At 42.0% G+C, this 15,629-nt stretch overlaps 1 protein-coding gene across 3 annotated transcripts in view; it reads left to right on the top strand.

Annotated features, from left to right (window-relative positions):
- The window catches only part of LOC123746350 (integrin alpha-5), a 161,650-nt gene that overhangs the window by 75,492 nt on the left and 70,529 nt on the right, over nt 1–15,629 (top strand). For 2 of the 3 annotated variants that reach the window (XM_045727813.2, XM_045727810.2), the window contains 3 exons: nt 159–250; nt 4,775–4,911; nt 6,220–6,389. In XM_045727813.2, the coding sequence (XP_045583769.1) occupies nt 159–250; nt 4,775–4,911; nt 6,220–6,389 (399 nt within the window). The remainder of the gene's footprint in view (nt 1–158; nt 251–4,774; nt 4,912–6,219; nt 6,390–15,629) is intronic. The other variant, XM_069314766.1, reaches the window with a different exon arrangement.

Below are 15,629 nucleotides of genomic sequence, written 5' to 3'. Positions count from 1 at the left end.
TAACACTTATGATTTCTACCTGGAACACACCTTGCTCTCTTCTGACTCACGTATCCTAACAGTCCGACCCTTAAATTTTAAACCGACCAACCTTAACAGATTCTATCTCTCACTAACCCACCCACTTCCACTAATTCTGCCCTGTTCACTGCCTGCAGACTTGGCCGTGGGCGCCCCACAGCACTCTGGAGGAGGCGCCGTCTTCATCTTCCTAGGGTCCAACACAGGCATCAGGGCCACGCCATCTCAGGTACGTCTTCAGACTCGTGTAAGGGTCAGTCAGGAAGACAATTAGAGAAACAGATCTACGAGCTTAACAGGTACATATAGAACATCAAGAACAGCTCACTTAATCTACCAACTACTAACTATGAGGGACTTTAACCAAGGAAAGAGAGACTGGGAGTCAAGGAACATCTTGACTAGTTTGCTTAGACTCGGTTCTTCCCTAAAATAAACACTATATTGATAATATAAGCTTGTGTGACACTGTAGGATCTCTTCATCTTATTTGGCCTTGGTCAATATACTTGATCACAAGTTAGAGTGAGGGAGGAATGCAATGAAGAAAACATATGTGCATATCAGGAAGAAGAATTTGGAAGAATGAGGAATTCTTTGGAAAGTATAATACGGGATAATGAACTTAGGAAACATGGTCATACAACAACCTGTCTTCCTACAAAGAACGTCGTATTTCGATTGTATGCGTTACGTAAGGCCAAAACTTGTTGTACTAGAAAATGGAAGCAGCTCACAAAAGTGATACACTGTCTCATTTTCTGTTTTGGGTTCTCTGGTAGGTTAGGAGAGGACACTTTAAATTGACCGTTTTCTTGACGTTGGGAAACCTTAAGAGGATGTGCTGCATACAAGGCATAATGGTATGCTACTGAGGGACCAGAAGCCTGTTAGGCTTATTGAGGTTCCTTAGAGTGCTCAGAATAACTAGCAGACGATGCACCCCACAGCAGTTAGCATGTTTACGCATCAGGCTTCGACCGGCTCATGCTCGAAATTGACCCTAAAAATGAACCACCATCATGGCATTCCTCCCTCTCCTGTAAAACCACCAATAGTAAAAACAGGCAAAGGCTGGCTGCTCCATTACTCCGGTATACATGTGCAGCAGTACTTCCCTCTCACTATGTATGTCTAGCAGCAAGAAGAGATCGCTACCGCACCCAAATCGAGAACCCTCTGACACAGCACCATCAAAACGGGGGAAGAGAAATGAGGCAAAAAACCCAAAAAGTTAATAAAATTTGCTCCTTCTCCCTGGCAATAACGAGACACAGTGTTGCCAAGACACCAGTGGTCAGTTGGCTCCCTCGCATGGTTTCCACAGGCGGCAGGTTCCCTACGAGGAAAGGGCCACCGACACCGAGTCTTCCCTACAATTGGCAGACTCCCGGGTACTTATTTATTGGTGGTAAACAGAAAGTCAGGTGAAAGGAAAACGTATCCAAACGTTTTTGAATAAGTTTGTCTTGCCGATTATTTATAAAATTAAGATAATAGTGATTTGAAGATGATTAAGTGTTACTTTGCTATGATTAAACTCTTAGTTAAAAAGGGCTTGTGACGTCACGATGTCCACATCACTTAGCTGATTAAGCGATCTGTGGTTGGTGGACGTAACATGTGGCTGTTGAGTCTATAAATAACCTATCACGCCCAATGAGGCCATTTTCCACGTGATCCCTGTAGATGTTTTGGGGGAAACTGACTTGTGAGATTTATATTTATTTAGTTTATATCAATTTATATAGTAATTTATATTTTATGTTAATTTATATTTTTCGATTGCAAACTATGATGTTTAAAGTGGACTTTATGATTGAAAAATTCCAACAAATTGCTTCCTTACACATACTTGGGGTTTATATTTATATATAGTTATTAATTAGTAGACATTCACCTCAGTAGTAGATTACATATATTAGTAATTAAATGGGGGACCTTATCTTGTATGGCTGATTTTGGCCTAGACAACCAGTTCACACGGGTGAACCAACACTCCTCATGGTTGAGGCAGGCATCAACACGTGTACTAGGTAACTAGTGTTAATTCTTCCTCTTGAATTACACCTGTCAAAGGGCACACAATAATAGTAATAACCTAATATAACAGCTGTATCAGGGGAAATATTGTATATTAATTCAAATAAAGAGATGAGACTATTGCTTACCCTATTTTGTGTCTCGATTCTTGTGCTAACTCACATTCTTAAATCTAATATTAATGACCGAATTACATATGCTAGATAGTAATGGAACCGGAAGCAGAACTCTTTCCTTATTGTGGACGAAGTTCGTGTTGATAATGGAAGCACTTTACTCTCAATGACACTGTTCAAGGAAGTTTCTGTGGATCTTGAAGTGAGGTCCACGTGAGACTTTGTTGATAAATTTAATAATGGCGACGGACTCTCTGAGGCCTCCCTCCCACTGACGCCTTGGCTGTATTGTCCAGATGTCATCAAGAAGTGGTAGAGAGCCCAGTTTTACTCTATTTTAGTATTAATAATTAAGTTGATTCAAAGGAAATGTTTGTATGATGTTTACAGTCCAAAAACTGATCTACTAAGGAGGTTTCCCTTTATTTAGGTGGTGAATTTAATAGGGTCATATGGCAATGGTATCCCCCATTTTCTGCCCAGGAAAATTCCACTGTGCCACGTCTTCTATGAGTAATTAAAGCACTATTTCTAGGGTTAATTTGTTATTACAAGACAGCAGCAATATTATCTGCATATTGTATTGAATGTTAGTAAATGGTGTCGGGTTTTCCGACAGATGTATGATGTAGCTACATAAATACATATTATTTTAGATTGATATATGTTTGTGGCAGAACTTTTCTGCAGTCGTCAGGAGAACGTAGATATTATAATATTCTCAGTAGAACCGTGTAATATTATGGTATTGTAAGGATTTTCATTTAATCTATTTATTATGCACCCCATACCCATCCAGTGGGCAGTGGTAGAAAGGTTTACAGAGGCACGCTTCGTTTAGCTAAGCAAGTGACAATCTTGTGAAGCTAATTACAGTTGCCATTTTATATTCAGCAACTCGGAATAAAAAGTTCCAAGTAGCACAGGCTTTGGTGAGCCCGTAATGGACTTACCTGGCACAGGAGCGGGGCTGTAACTCTGAGCTAATTACATAATTGTAAATATGACATACCAATGGAAGTCTATGATTAGTGAGGTGGTGACAGTACTGTGTATGTTTAGGGGTGATCCTGAGTAGCATGGGTTTGAATCCTGGTCGGTTCATTTATAAGAGTTCCTAGTGACACATGTACATATATACACATGCATATGTATACATACATGTACTCAAATACATATACACATTAATAATATTTTTATATCACAAGATGATCACAACAGTCACTATACAAGGCACTTTACATCTATGGTGAGTCAGTCACACAGTTACTAGTCTTGCTCCACACCCACCCAACTGGGCGGCAGCTTTACAGTCATGTGCTCCACACCCACCCAACTGGGCGGCAGCTTTACAGTCATGTGCTCCACACCCACCCCACTGAGCGGCAGCTTTACAGTCATGTGCTCCACACCCACCCAACTGAGCGGCAGCTTTACAGTCATGTGCTCCACACCCACCCAACTGAGCGGCAGCTTTACAGTCATGTGCTCCACACCCACCCAACTGGGCGGCAGCTTTACAGTCATGTGCTCCACACCCACCCAACTGGGCGGCAGCTTTACAGTCATGTGCTCCACACCCACCCAACTGGGCGGCAGCTTTACAGTCATGTGCAGGCTGCACCTACAATAAGCAAACTTCGGATACTTCGCTAAGATTCCTGGCAGTACATCATTATGAATGAAGTTTTTACACATTTCTTGGACCTCATTGATGGTGTTATCTATAAATTCTGCGTTTTTTACATTTCTTGATAATGACGTAAAGTATGCGAATTGTTCGGCTGACACCGTATTATACTATGACATCGTCAAGAGAACCATATACTGTTATGATATCCTCAGGAGAACCGTATTATGGTATGATATCGTCAGGAGAATTGTATTATGCTATGATTACGTCAGGAGAACCGTATTATGGTATGATATCGTCAGGAGAATTCTATACTATTATGCTATCCTCAGGAGAACCATATTGTGATATAATATCGTCAAGAGAACTGTATTATGTTATGAAATCGTGAGAACCGCATTATGATATCCTCAGAAGAACCATATTATGTTATGATATCACGAGAACTGTATTATGCTATGATATCAGGAGAACCGTATTATGATATTGTCAGGATAACCATATTATGCTATGATATCGTCAGGAGAACAGTATTATGCTATGATATTGTCAGGATAACCGTATTATGCTATGATATCGTCAGGAGAACAATATTATGCTATGATATTGTCAGGATAACCGTATTATGCTATGATATCGTCAGGAGAACAGTATTATGCTATGATATCGTCAGGAGAACAGTATTATGCTATGATATCGTCAGGAGAACAGTATTATGCTATGATATTGTCAGGATAACCGTATTATGTTATGATATCACGAGGAGAACTGTATTATGCTATGATATCAGGAGAACCGTATTAGGATATTGTCAGGATAACCGTATTATGCTATGATATCGTCAGGAGAACAATATTATGCTATGATATTGTCAGGATAACCGTATTATGCTATGATATCGTCAGGAGAACAATATTATGCTATGATATCGTCAGGAGAAACATTTACTATTGCCATTCAGATGTTACAGCCGACGCCTAAGTTCTCCTTAAGCGGAGGGTTCGGATACAGCCTAGCCGGTGGCAGAGACGGGGATGGCAACGGGTATCCGGACCTCCTGGTAGGGGCGCCGCTCTCCGACGCTGCCTTCTTCTTCAGGTAAGTCCTCTTACCTTCTTCAGGTAAGTCATCTTACCTTCTTCAGGTAAGTCCTCTTACCTTCTTCAGGTAAGTCCTCTTACCTTCTTCAGGTAAGTCCTATTATCTTCCCGAGGTTGACCTCAATGTTTCTCTGCAGGTCTTGGTGTACTCACTACCCCTCACCTTGCGATAAGCCACCCCATATAGGGATACCTCGTTTTCAACGCGTCCTCTATAGTCATAATCTTTCAATGTTAAGTTCTTATACCTTGAGGTTACCTTGAGGTGCTTCCGGGGCTTAGCATCCCTGCGGCTCGGTCTTCGACCAGGCCTCCTGACCAGGCCTTATTGCTAGATAACGTGCCAGCGAGCCTGAGGCACTGACACTCAACAACTTTATCGATTTGTTAGCTTTGCATTTTGTCGCACGCAAAAGAACTTTACACTGAATGTCTCATCTGCTTCGGTTCCAAAATTATTGTCTTCGGATTCATTACTCTCTCAATAGCTTTGGTATTATAACTATTTCAGATTCGCCAATGAAAAGTTGAGAATTTTCACCCGGATTCCAGAAGGCGTTTCTATATTCACTCACATCGAAATTTTGAGTCCAATATGTCTTTATATTGAGTGATCGGTTTTGGGTGCAGTTTTAACATAGGTCTTATAAACTGTTCTAACATGAGTGTCTTGAGTGCAGTTTTAACATACATTTATTTGCTTTGCAACTTTTAAGTATTGGATAAGTTTAAGTAAGCCTCATTAATTTTGATTTAGAGTTATGCTCTTTCATTCCTTTTGCGACACTCAAAAAATTATTTTGAGAAACGGAAGAATTTGAGTTTAAAGGCCTAAAGCAGCCTATAGCGAGTTCACAGGGCTCGGCAGTTCAGTTCCATTTTTGAGAGGAGGTATTCTACTTTTCTTTTAACTCGATTTCGTCTCATAAGCTTTGTTTTTCTGTGTCCCCCTTTCTCTGGTACTTATTAACCGACCCTGCAGAGGCTGAGTTACAGGTAATTACTGAACATTGCGGGATACACCTAAAGGGGAGACTAGGCTTGAGCACATTTCTGCAGACGCGCTGCATGAGCTCTGCACTCTATATTGTAGGAAGCAGGAACTCCAGGAAGCTCCTGTAGTCTGTTGCCACGTGCTGCAATCTGGGAGAGCATGCAACATCACCCACCTGTTGCACTCACCCACATGTTACATCCACCTGTTGCATTCATTCACCTTTTGCACTGACCCGCCTGCTGTAATCACCTTCCCCTGTTGCACTCATCCACCTGAAGCGCCCTGATTCCTGTCTGACGTGGCCCGCAGGACGGCGCCCGTGCTGCGATTGCATGTGTGGAGCTTCGAGTTCAGTGTGAAGCAGGTGGATCTGCAGGAGAGGACGTGTCTGGAGCAGGGAGAGACGTGGGCACGGCGCGTCTGCTTCCACCTCCGTGTCCAGCTCCGTGTTGTGGGCGGGCCGGACCGATTCGAGATTGGTAAGTGTATTAGACCACATCTTGGGGAATAGGGGCAAAGAGACCTGTTTTTTGTATGTATGTATGTATGTATGTATGTATGTATGTATGTATGTATGTATGTATGTGTGTGTGTGTGTGTGTGTGTGTGTGTGTGTGTGTGTGTGTGTGTGTACTCCCCTATTTGTGTCTGCAGGATCGAGCATTGACTCTTGGCTCCCGCCTTTCGAGCCATCGGTAGTTTACAGCAATGACTCCGGTCCTATTTCCCTGTAACACCACTATAAATATAAACTGAAAATTAAAAACATTAATAATGTAAACCTGCTAAAACTGTACACCATATATTACAGTACCACTAATGGTTTACACTGGAACCAAAGGTATTCAACACGGAAATGCTACACAGGATTAATTACGCTGCCACCATCTGCCTTATCCATTTACTATATCAAGCAACGAGGCAAGAAACATTGCTTGACTTGGAGAGTACTCTTTCTTTAACTTGTCAATAATTATGGGACGGTTGTTAGCAAATTATATCAGAAGCTACGGGGATTCAACAATTGATTAAACAGTCTCCGTGGTGTAGTGGTAAGACACTCGCCTGGCGTTCCGCGAGCGCTATGTCATGGGTTCGTATCCTGGCCGGGGAGGATTTACTGGGCGCAATTCCTTAACTGTAGCCTCTGTTTAACGCAACAGTAAAATGTGTACTTGGATGAAAAAACGATTCTTCGCGGCGGGGCTTGTATCTCTTCCTGTATTCCAGGGACCTGCCCGAAACGCTACGCGTACTAGTGGCTGTACAAGAATGTAACAACTCTTGTATATATCTCAAAAAAAAAAAAAAAAAAAAAAAAAAAAAAAAAAAAAAATGGGAAGTTTAACATGAGTTTATTGAGAATAAATTTTGCTATTCACCACTATAAAATCCTACTTTAACACTGGCAATACTGGCAATTGTTACAGGATCCAGGACATGGAAAATGTATCAAAGATCACACACATTACCTTAATTAAGACCACTCTCTGCCTCTCAGTCGGGTGGATTCACTCTGTCTCCTGAGGCTCACCTGCAGCCTCACTGACCTGCAGCCTCTCCAGCACTCTCTCCTAACTATCATACTGGGGTATATATACAACTGAATCAGAAGGGGGGGGGGGCGTTTTACACTGTTGTGGGAAAGTCTGGTGTGTACCTGTTCCCAGCTGATTCAGCCAACTTGGTCAGCACATCACGGCGTCTGCTTCTCATGATGTACAAAAAAGCAATCAAGATGTATCATTAAGTTGTTTGCCAAGACCATCAGGATTATTAATAAACAGGAACAAGCTGACTAGGGTGGAGCCAGAAAATATTTCAATTAACACTAGCTGAATCTGAGGTCACAGGCTGATCTTACCTGGACGTTCCCATGGTGAGTCATGGGTGCACTCTCCAGGCGTTACATCCCTATCATATCTAGTTTTAAAATTATGAATAGAGTTTGCTTCCACAACCTGCTCCTTAAGTGCATTCCATTTTTCCACTACTCTCACGCTAAAAGAAAACTTCCTAACATCTCTGTGACTCATTTGAGTTTCCAGCTTCCACCTATGTCCCCTCGTTCTGTTACTATTTCGTGTGAACATTTCGTCTATGTCCACTCTGTCAATCCCCCTGAATATTTTATACATTCCTATCATATCATCCCTCTCCCTTCTTTTTTCTAGTGTCGTAAGGCTCAGGCGCTCTTTATTCCCCATCCCTCGTAATGTTGGGACGAGTCTCGTTGCAAACCTCTGAACCTTTTCCAGTTTTTTGTATGATTCTTCAGGTGGAAACTCCATGATGGGGCGCCATACTCTAAGACTGGCTTCATGTAGGCAGTGTAAAGTGTCCTAAATGTCTCCTTACTTAGGTTTCTGAATGATGTTCTTATTTTTACCAGTGTAGAGTGCGCTGCTGTCGATATCCTATTTATATGTGCCTCAGGAGTTTCATTAGGTGTTACATCCACGCCCAGGTCTCTTTCTGGCATCATCACAGGTAGGCAGTTCCCCTTCATTGTGTACTGTCCCTTTGGTCTCCTATCACCTAGTCCCATTTCCATTACTTTACATTTGCTCGTGTTGAACTCCAGTAGCCATTTCTCTGATCATCTCTGTAACCTATTCAAGTCCTCTTGGAGGATCTTACAATCCTCATCTGTCACAACTCTTCTCATCAACTTTGCATCATCCGCAAACATCGATATGTAGGATTCTACTCCTGTAAACATGTCGTTAACGTATATTAGAAATAGAATTGGTCCTAACACCGATCCTTGAGGTACTCCACTCGTTACTGTTCGCCAGTCTGACTTCTTACCCCTTACCGTAACTCTCTGGCTCCTTCTTGTTAGGTAGTTCCTTACCCATGCTAAGGCCTTTCCGCTTACTCCCACCTGCTTCTCAAGTTTAAATAGCAGTCACATGTGTGGTACTGTATCAAAGGTTTTTTGGCAGTCCAGAAATATGAAGTCTGCCCAACCATCTGTCTTGTCTTATCCTCGTTATTTTATCATAGAATTCCAAAAGGTTTGTTAGGCAAGATTTCCCTTTCCAGAACCCATGTTGATGTTTGTTTACAAACCTAATGTTCTCCAGGTGTGCAACAAGCCTTTGCCTAATTATTCTTTCAAGTATTTTACAGGGGATGCTTGTCAGTGATACGGGTCTGTAGTTAAGTGCCTCCTCCCTATTACCTTTCTTGAAAATCGGTTCATTTGCCCTCTTCCAGCAATTGGGTAATTCTTCTGACATAAATGATTCATTAAAGATCCTTGCCAGAGGCATGCTGAGGGCCTGCGCTTCCTCTTTTAGTATCCACGGAGATACTTTGTCTGGTCCAACCGATTTAGTTGCATCCAGTATTGTCAACTGTTTCATTACCTCCTCTGCTGTCACCTCTATATCTGATAGTCTTTCATCTAGGGTACTCAGGGAGCTACTCAAGCTCGGTTGTGAACACTCCATGGAAACTGGCATTTAGTGCCTCGCAGATTTCCTTGTCACTTTCTGTATATGCTTACTCTGTTTTCCTTAGTCTTATCACTTGGTCGTTCACCGACATATTTCTTCTTATATGGCTGTGTAGTAAATCAGGTTGCTTTTTCGCTTTGATTACAATATCGTTCTCATAATTTCTTTCCGATGTTCGTCTTATCTTAATGTAATCGTTTCTAGCTCTGTTTCATCTGATCCTGTTGTCCTCTGTCCTTAGTCTTCTGTACTTCCTCCACTCCCTCCTGTTTCTCAATTTTGCTTCCCGACACTGTCTATTAAATCATAAGTTATTATATTCCCTCTTGCTTTTTTTCCATTACTGTTGGTATAAATCTCTCTTCGGCCTCCTTGCATTTCCGTGTGACTAGGTCCATCATCTCTTGGACTGTTTTTCCTGTAATTTTTTCCTCTCACTGCACTCCTCCTAGATAGTCCTTTATCCTCCTGTAGTCCCCTTTCCTGTAGTCAACTCTCCTTTCCCAGACCTCTTGTCCCATGGTCACAAGTTTAAGTTCCATCATGTAGTCAGAGACTAAGACACAATGGTCATTGGGCCCCCTAGAGGTATTTCAGGTTCCAATTCTCGATGTCTTCTACGTTCTGGGTGAAAATAAGGTCTAATAGGCTCAGTGTATTCCGTCCTCTTTCCCTTGAGTCTTCCTTCACATGTTGTGTTAGGAAATTCCTGTTTATAACATTTACTAGCTTTTCTCCCCACGTTTCTTCCCCGCCATGGGGATTCCTCGATTCCCAATTTACCTCTCCATGATTTAGGTCCCCATGACCAGCAGTTTCGCTCTCATTCTGTGAGCTAATGTTGCTGCCTTCTGCAGTTCATCTATACATGCCTTGTTGTTGTCATCATACTCCTTCCTTGGTCTTCTACTGTTTGGTGGGGGATTGTAGATTACCAAGATCTCAATCTTCCTCCCATCTGCTGCCAGAGTTCCATGTATGGAGCTTGAGCTCTCATTGGTACCCCGATTTTCCAGGTCTTCAAACTTCCACTTCCGCTGTGTGTGTGTGTGTGTGTGTGTGTGTGTGTGTGTGTGTGTGTGTGTGTGTGTGTGTACGCACCTACTCACCTATTTGTGCTTGCGGGGGTTGAGCTTTGGCTCTTTGGTCCCGCCTCTCAACTGTCAATCAACTGGTGTACAGATTCCTGAGCCTACTGGGCTCTATCATATCTACATTTAAAACTGTGTATGGAGTCAGCCTCCACCACATCACTGCCTAATGCATTCCATCCGTTAACTACTCTGACACTGAAAAAGTTCCTTCTAACGTCTCTGTGGCTCATGTGAGTACTCAGTTTCCACCTGTGTCCCCTTGTTCGCGTCCCACCAGTGCTGAATAGTTTATCCTTGTTTACCCGGTCGATTCCTCTGAGGATTTTGTAGGTTGTGATCATGTCTCCCCTTACTCTTCTGTCTTCCAGTGTCGTAAGGTGCATTTCCCGCAGCCTTTCCTCGTAACTCATGCCTCTTAGTTCTGGGACTAGTCTAGTGGCATACCTTTGGACTTTTTCCAGCTTCGTCTTGTGCTTGACAAGGTACGGGCTCCATGCTGGGGCCGCATACTCCAGGATTGGTCTTACATATGTGGTGTACAAGATTCTGAATGATTCCTTACACAGGTTCCTGAACGCTGTTCTGATGTTAGTCAGCCTCGCATATGCCGCAGACGTTATTCTTTTTATGTGGGCTTCAGGAGACAGGTTTGGTGTGATATCAACTCCTAGATCTTTCTCTCTGTTCGTTTCATTAAGTACTTCATCTCCTATTCTGTATCCTGTGTTTGGCCTCCTATTTCCACCACCTAGTTTCATTACTTTGCATTTACTCGGGTTGAACTTCAACAGCCAGTTGTTGGACCATTCACTCAGTCTGTCTAGGTCATCTTGTAGCCTCCTACTATCGTCCTCAGTTTCAATCCTCCTCATAATTTTTGCATCATCGGCAAACATTGAGAGAAACGATTCTATACCCTCTGGAAGATCATTTACATATATCAGAAACAGTATAGGTCCAAGGTCTAGGTCCAGTATAGGTGTGTGTGTGTGTGTGTGTGTGTGTGTGTGTGTGTGTGTGTGTGTGTGTGTGTGTGTGTGTGTGTGTGTGTGTGTGTAATAATTACTCTAGAATCGCTGATCTAGAACAGGAACTTATATGTTTTTTTGTTGAGCGTTGTTGGTTGGGCATTGCCAGGCACCTTGAAAGCGATTAATGTGGTCTTGTCTACATATTGAGATCATTGAGGCTTGGGACTGACAGTCCCGAAGTAATGGTAAAGACGAAATTACCTTCTGTCAAAGTGTTTCGTGTGTTGTCGGCAGAGTTTTTAATGGTGAAGTCGGCGATTTTCTTACTCCGGTATACGGTGAACTATATTTTCTGTTTAGTATTGTTCAGTGGTCACGATTTGGTCACTTGAGTCTTTCGTGACCTTTTCCTCCGTTGAAAACAAGTTTCGCTTTTAGCAGTCAAACACTACTAGATTTAAGGCTCATGTCAGTTCCTTTAGTATATACTGAAGTGTGAAAGCCAACATTCCTTTCCGAGACTGTTACATCCAGGAAAGGCAGATTACCTCCTCTGTCGATCTCGTAAGTGAACCTGAGCACGGTATTTGACTCGAAAATTTATTTTAGATGTTGCAAGCATTCTGTGTCGGGTGCCTATAAGAAGATGTCATCAACATACCTACAGTAGACATCAAGTCTAAGATCAACAAACACTTTCTTCTGAATGTTACCCATATTATAATTCGCAAAGTGGACAACGAGAGGAATCTCCCATGGTGACTCTACCTATTTTATTGTACATAAAACCATCAGGGGATCGGGAAACATACTCACGGGGACATACTTCGTACAGTTGCGTTAAGTATAAGTTGTGGGATGTCAGGAGCAATCTGGATCGCAGTAAACTTTACGCAATACCATTCCAATGGTATCCTTACAATATTTACATGGCCACGCTGGTCAACAGGGATTCAACACCCAGAGAAGATCTAATTGTGAATATCACAGACATTGGGCATTAGTAGGCTGGCTGTTCATGGTACATATGGAGTCACTAGTGATAAGATACTTCGCCATTCTGTACGCACGAAAATGTAATTGGCTAAGAACCATACGAAGTGAGTAGCTTGGTTTGAGGGTCTTGATAATCCCATGGGTACTTCCAGGGTTTTACTCTCCAGTAGCTCTTGACAGCCAAATACGTTATTCAGCTTTTCTCGTCAGGCGTAATCAAATTGTTAAACTTGTGGGTTAATTTTTTTAACATCCTTCTCTAGTGAAGAACGTATGAACTGGAAAGATTTGTGCTAAAAATCTTTAATTTAATTATTTTAATTATTAAAATAATTAAAAATCATTAATTAATTACTTCACCTGGTGAAAGGTGATGCAGAGTATAGGTCTGTATATACATATGCCACCTGTCCTTAGGCTAGGTTCGTTAAAGCGGCAGCTGTCTTCCAAGACACATTCATAAATTTTAACATATATTCATTTAACAAATTCATCAATTTATGTATTAAAAATTGTTTTGCTTTCATATATGTTAATATTATTATATCAAAGTTCTATGTACAGTTAGGCATAGGTTAGGTTAGGTGTCAAGTTTTGTTGGCGATTATTTGTATTTGAAGTACGTGGATGAAGCATTTACAGCGTTGATATTCGAGCAGAGGTCATCAGCACAGCACTGTTCGAGAAATGTTCGAACGTCATCAGTTGTGTAGCCCGTCCTCATAAAAAAAGGCCATAGTCCATTCCATTCACCCGCCAAACCTCACAGCTACTTGACCACTATGACAAAATCACTGAGGCATTAGAGGAAAAACATAATGCAGATGTCGTATACACAGATTTTGCAAAGGCATTCGACAAATGTGACCATGGAGTGATTGCACACAAAATGAGGTCAATGGGTATAACTGGTAAAGTAGGAAGCTGGATACTCAATTTCCTGTCGAACAGAACACAAAGAGTAACAGTCAATCAAGTAAAATCGAGTCCGAGCGCAGATAAAAGCTCAGTTAAAAGCTCTGTACCTCAAGGTACAGTCCTTTCACTACCGCTGTTCCTTATTCTCATATCAGATATAGACAAAAACACAAGTCACAGCTTCGTGTCATCCTTTGCAGATGATACAAAAATCAGCATGAAAATTACCTCTGCTGAAAACATTGATAAACTACAAACAGATATTAACAAAGTTTTCGATTGGGCAGAAGAAAATAACATGATGTTTAACGGTGATAAATTCCAGGTACTCAGATACGGCAAAAATGAGGATCTTAAACATAATACAGGGTACAAAACACAATCGAATCTGCCCATAGTAGGAAAACAGCATGCCAAGGATTTGGGAGTAATGATGTCCGACGACCTAACGTTTAGGGAGCATAACCAAGCAAGTATTGCGTCAGTCAGAAAAATGATAGGATGGATTACGAGAACCTTCAAGTCCAGAGATCCCATCACAATGGTTGTACTCTTCAAATCACTTGTGTTGTTCCGTCTTGAGTACTCCTCAGTACTCACTTTCCCCTTCAGAGCAGGAGAGATTGCTAAAATTGAGGGAATACAGGGAACATATACGGCACGCATAGACGAGATAAAACACCTAAATTATTGGGATCGTCTCAAAGATTTCCAAATGTACTCATTAGAAAGGAGACGAGAGAGATACCAAATAATATACACATGGAAAATACTGGAGGGACAGGTCCCAAATCTGCACAGTAAAATACCAACGTACTGGAGTGAACGACATGGAAGAAAATGCAGAATAGAACCAGTGAAGAGCAGGGGTGCCATAGGCACAATCAGAGAACACTGCATAAACATCAGAGGTGCACGGTTGTTCAACGTCCTACCAGCGAGCATCAGAAATATTACAGGAACAACCGTGGACATCTTCAAGAGGAAACTAGATTGTTTCCTTCAAGGAGTGCCGGACCAACCGGGCTGTGGTGGGTATGTGGGCCTGCGGGCCGCTCCAAGCAACAGCCTGGTGGACCAAACTCTCACAAGTCAAGTCTGGCCTCGGGCCGGGCTTGGGGAGTAGAAGAACTCCCAGAACCCCATCAACTAGGTAACCCTCTGTTTATGAATGAAAAACAGTTAACACACGACTCACAACTGATGACGTCTGAACCCTTCCGGAACAAGTGCATCGCTGATGGTTTTTTTTGGACCACAATGCTATAAATGCTTCATGCCAAGCGGTGTCAGTATAATCAGTATAAGTGCACACCTGTTCTGTAATTTAATGTGTAATCCGATCTTTTACATTAAGCATTAATTTTAAACCACCGAGGTCCTTCTAAATCAATGCATTAGCTAGCCAGAGATTTGTCGACAAGGGACGTAGACTTGGTAGCATTTCCAAACGATGTCAGCCTTCAAATTGTAGACTTTTAGAGTACTAGCCAATCACAAGGCACTAGGTCTCTGACGTCATTACCCATAGATCCGCATGGGTGCCTGCCCAAATAGGGGCAGCAGTGTATAGCCAGGCTAGAGTAAGGTAGGACATCGGATGAACTGGTCATATTGTGTTATCCACACAATAAAGATATCGAGAAGGAATCGAAGTGTATTCTCTACAATCCCAAGTAAGAGCCTTCGCCATGTCTCCACCCAACAAGTAAACAAACAAAAATATAATCGCCAACAGAACCTAAACACCTAACCTAACCTAACCTAACCTAACCTAACCTAACCTAACCTAACCTAACCTAACCTAACACCTAACAGCAGTCTCCGTGGTGTAGTGGTAAGACACTCGCCTGGCGTTCCGCGAGCGCTATGTCATGGGTTCGTATCCTGGCCGGGGAGGATTTACTGGGCGCAATTCCTTAACTGTAGCCTCTGTTTAACGCAACAGTAAAATGTGTACTTGGATGAAAAAACGATTCTTCGCGGCAGGGGATCGTATTCCAGGGACCATAGGATTAAGGACTTGCCCGAAACGCTACGCGTACTAGTGGCTGTACAAGAATGTAACAACTCTTGTATATATCTCAAAAAAAAAAAAACCTAAGCTATGCCTAAATATGCACAATGTGCTAATATAGAATAATATTAATTTTTATTTGAGAAAATTCCTATTTTGAGTGAACAGCATGTTAAAATTGATGAATGCGTCTTTGGGGTCGACCGCTGGATGTAATGGACTTAGTCTGAGGATGGGTTAGTTATAAGTCATGTGTGTA

This window comes from Procambarus clarkii, chromosome 80 (assembly GCF_040958095.1).
Source record: "Procambarus clarkii isolate CNS0578487 chromosome 80, FALCON_Pclarkii_2.0, whole genome shotgun sequence".
Taxonomy (NCBI): Eukaryota; Metazoa; Arthropoda; class Malacostraca; order Decapoda; family Cambaridae; genus Procambarus; species Procambarus clarkii.
Note: the sequence above shows the minus strand (reverse complement) of the source record. Positions and strands in the feature narration are given on the sequence as shown.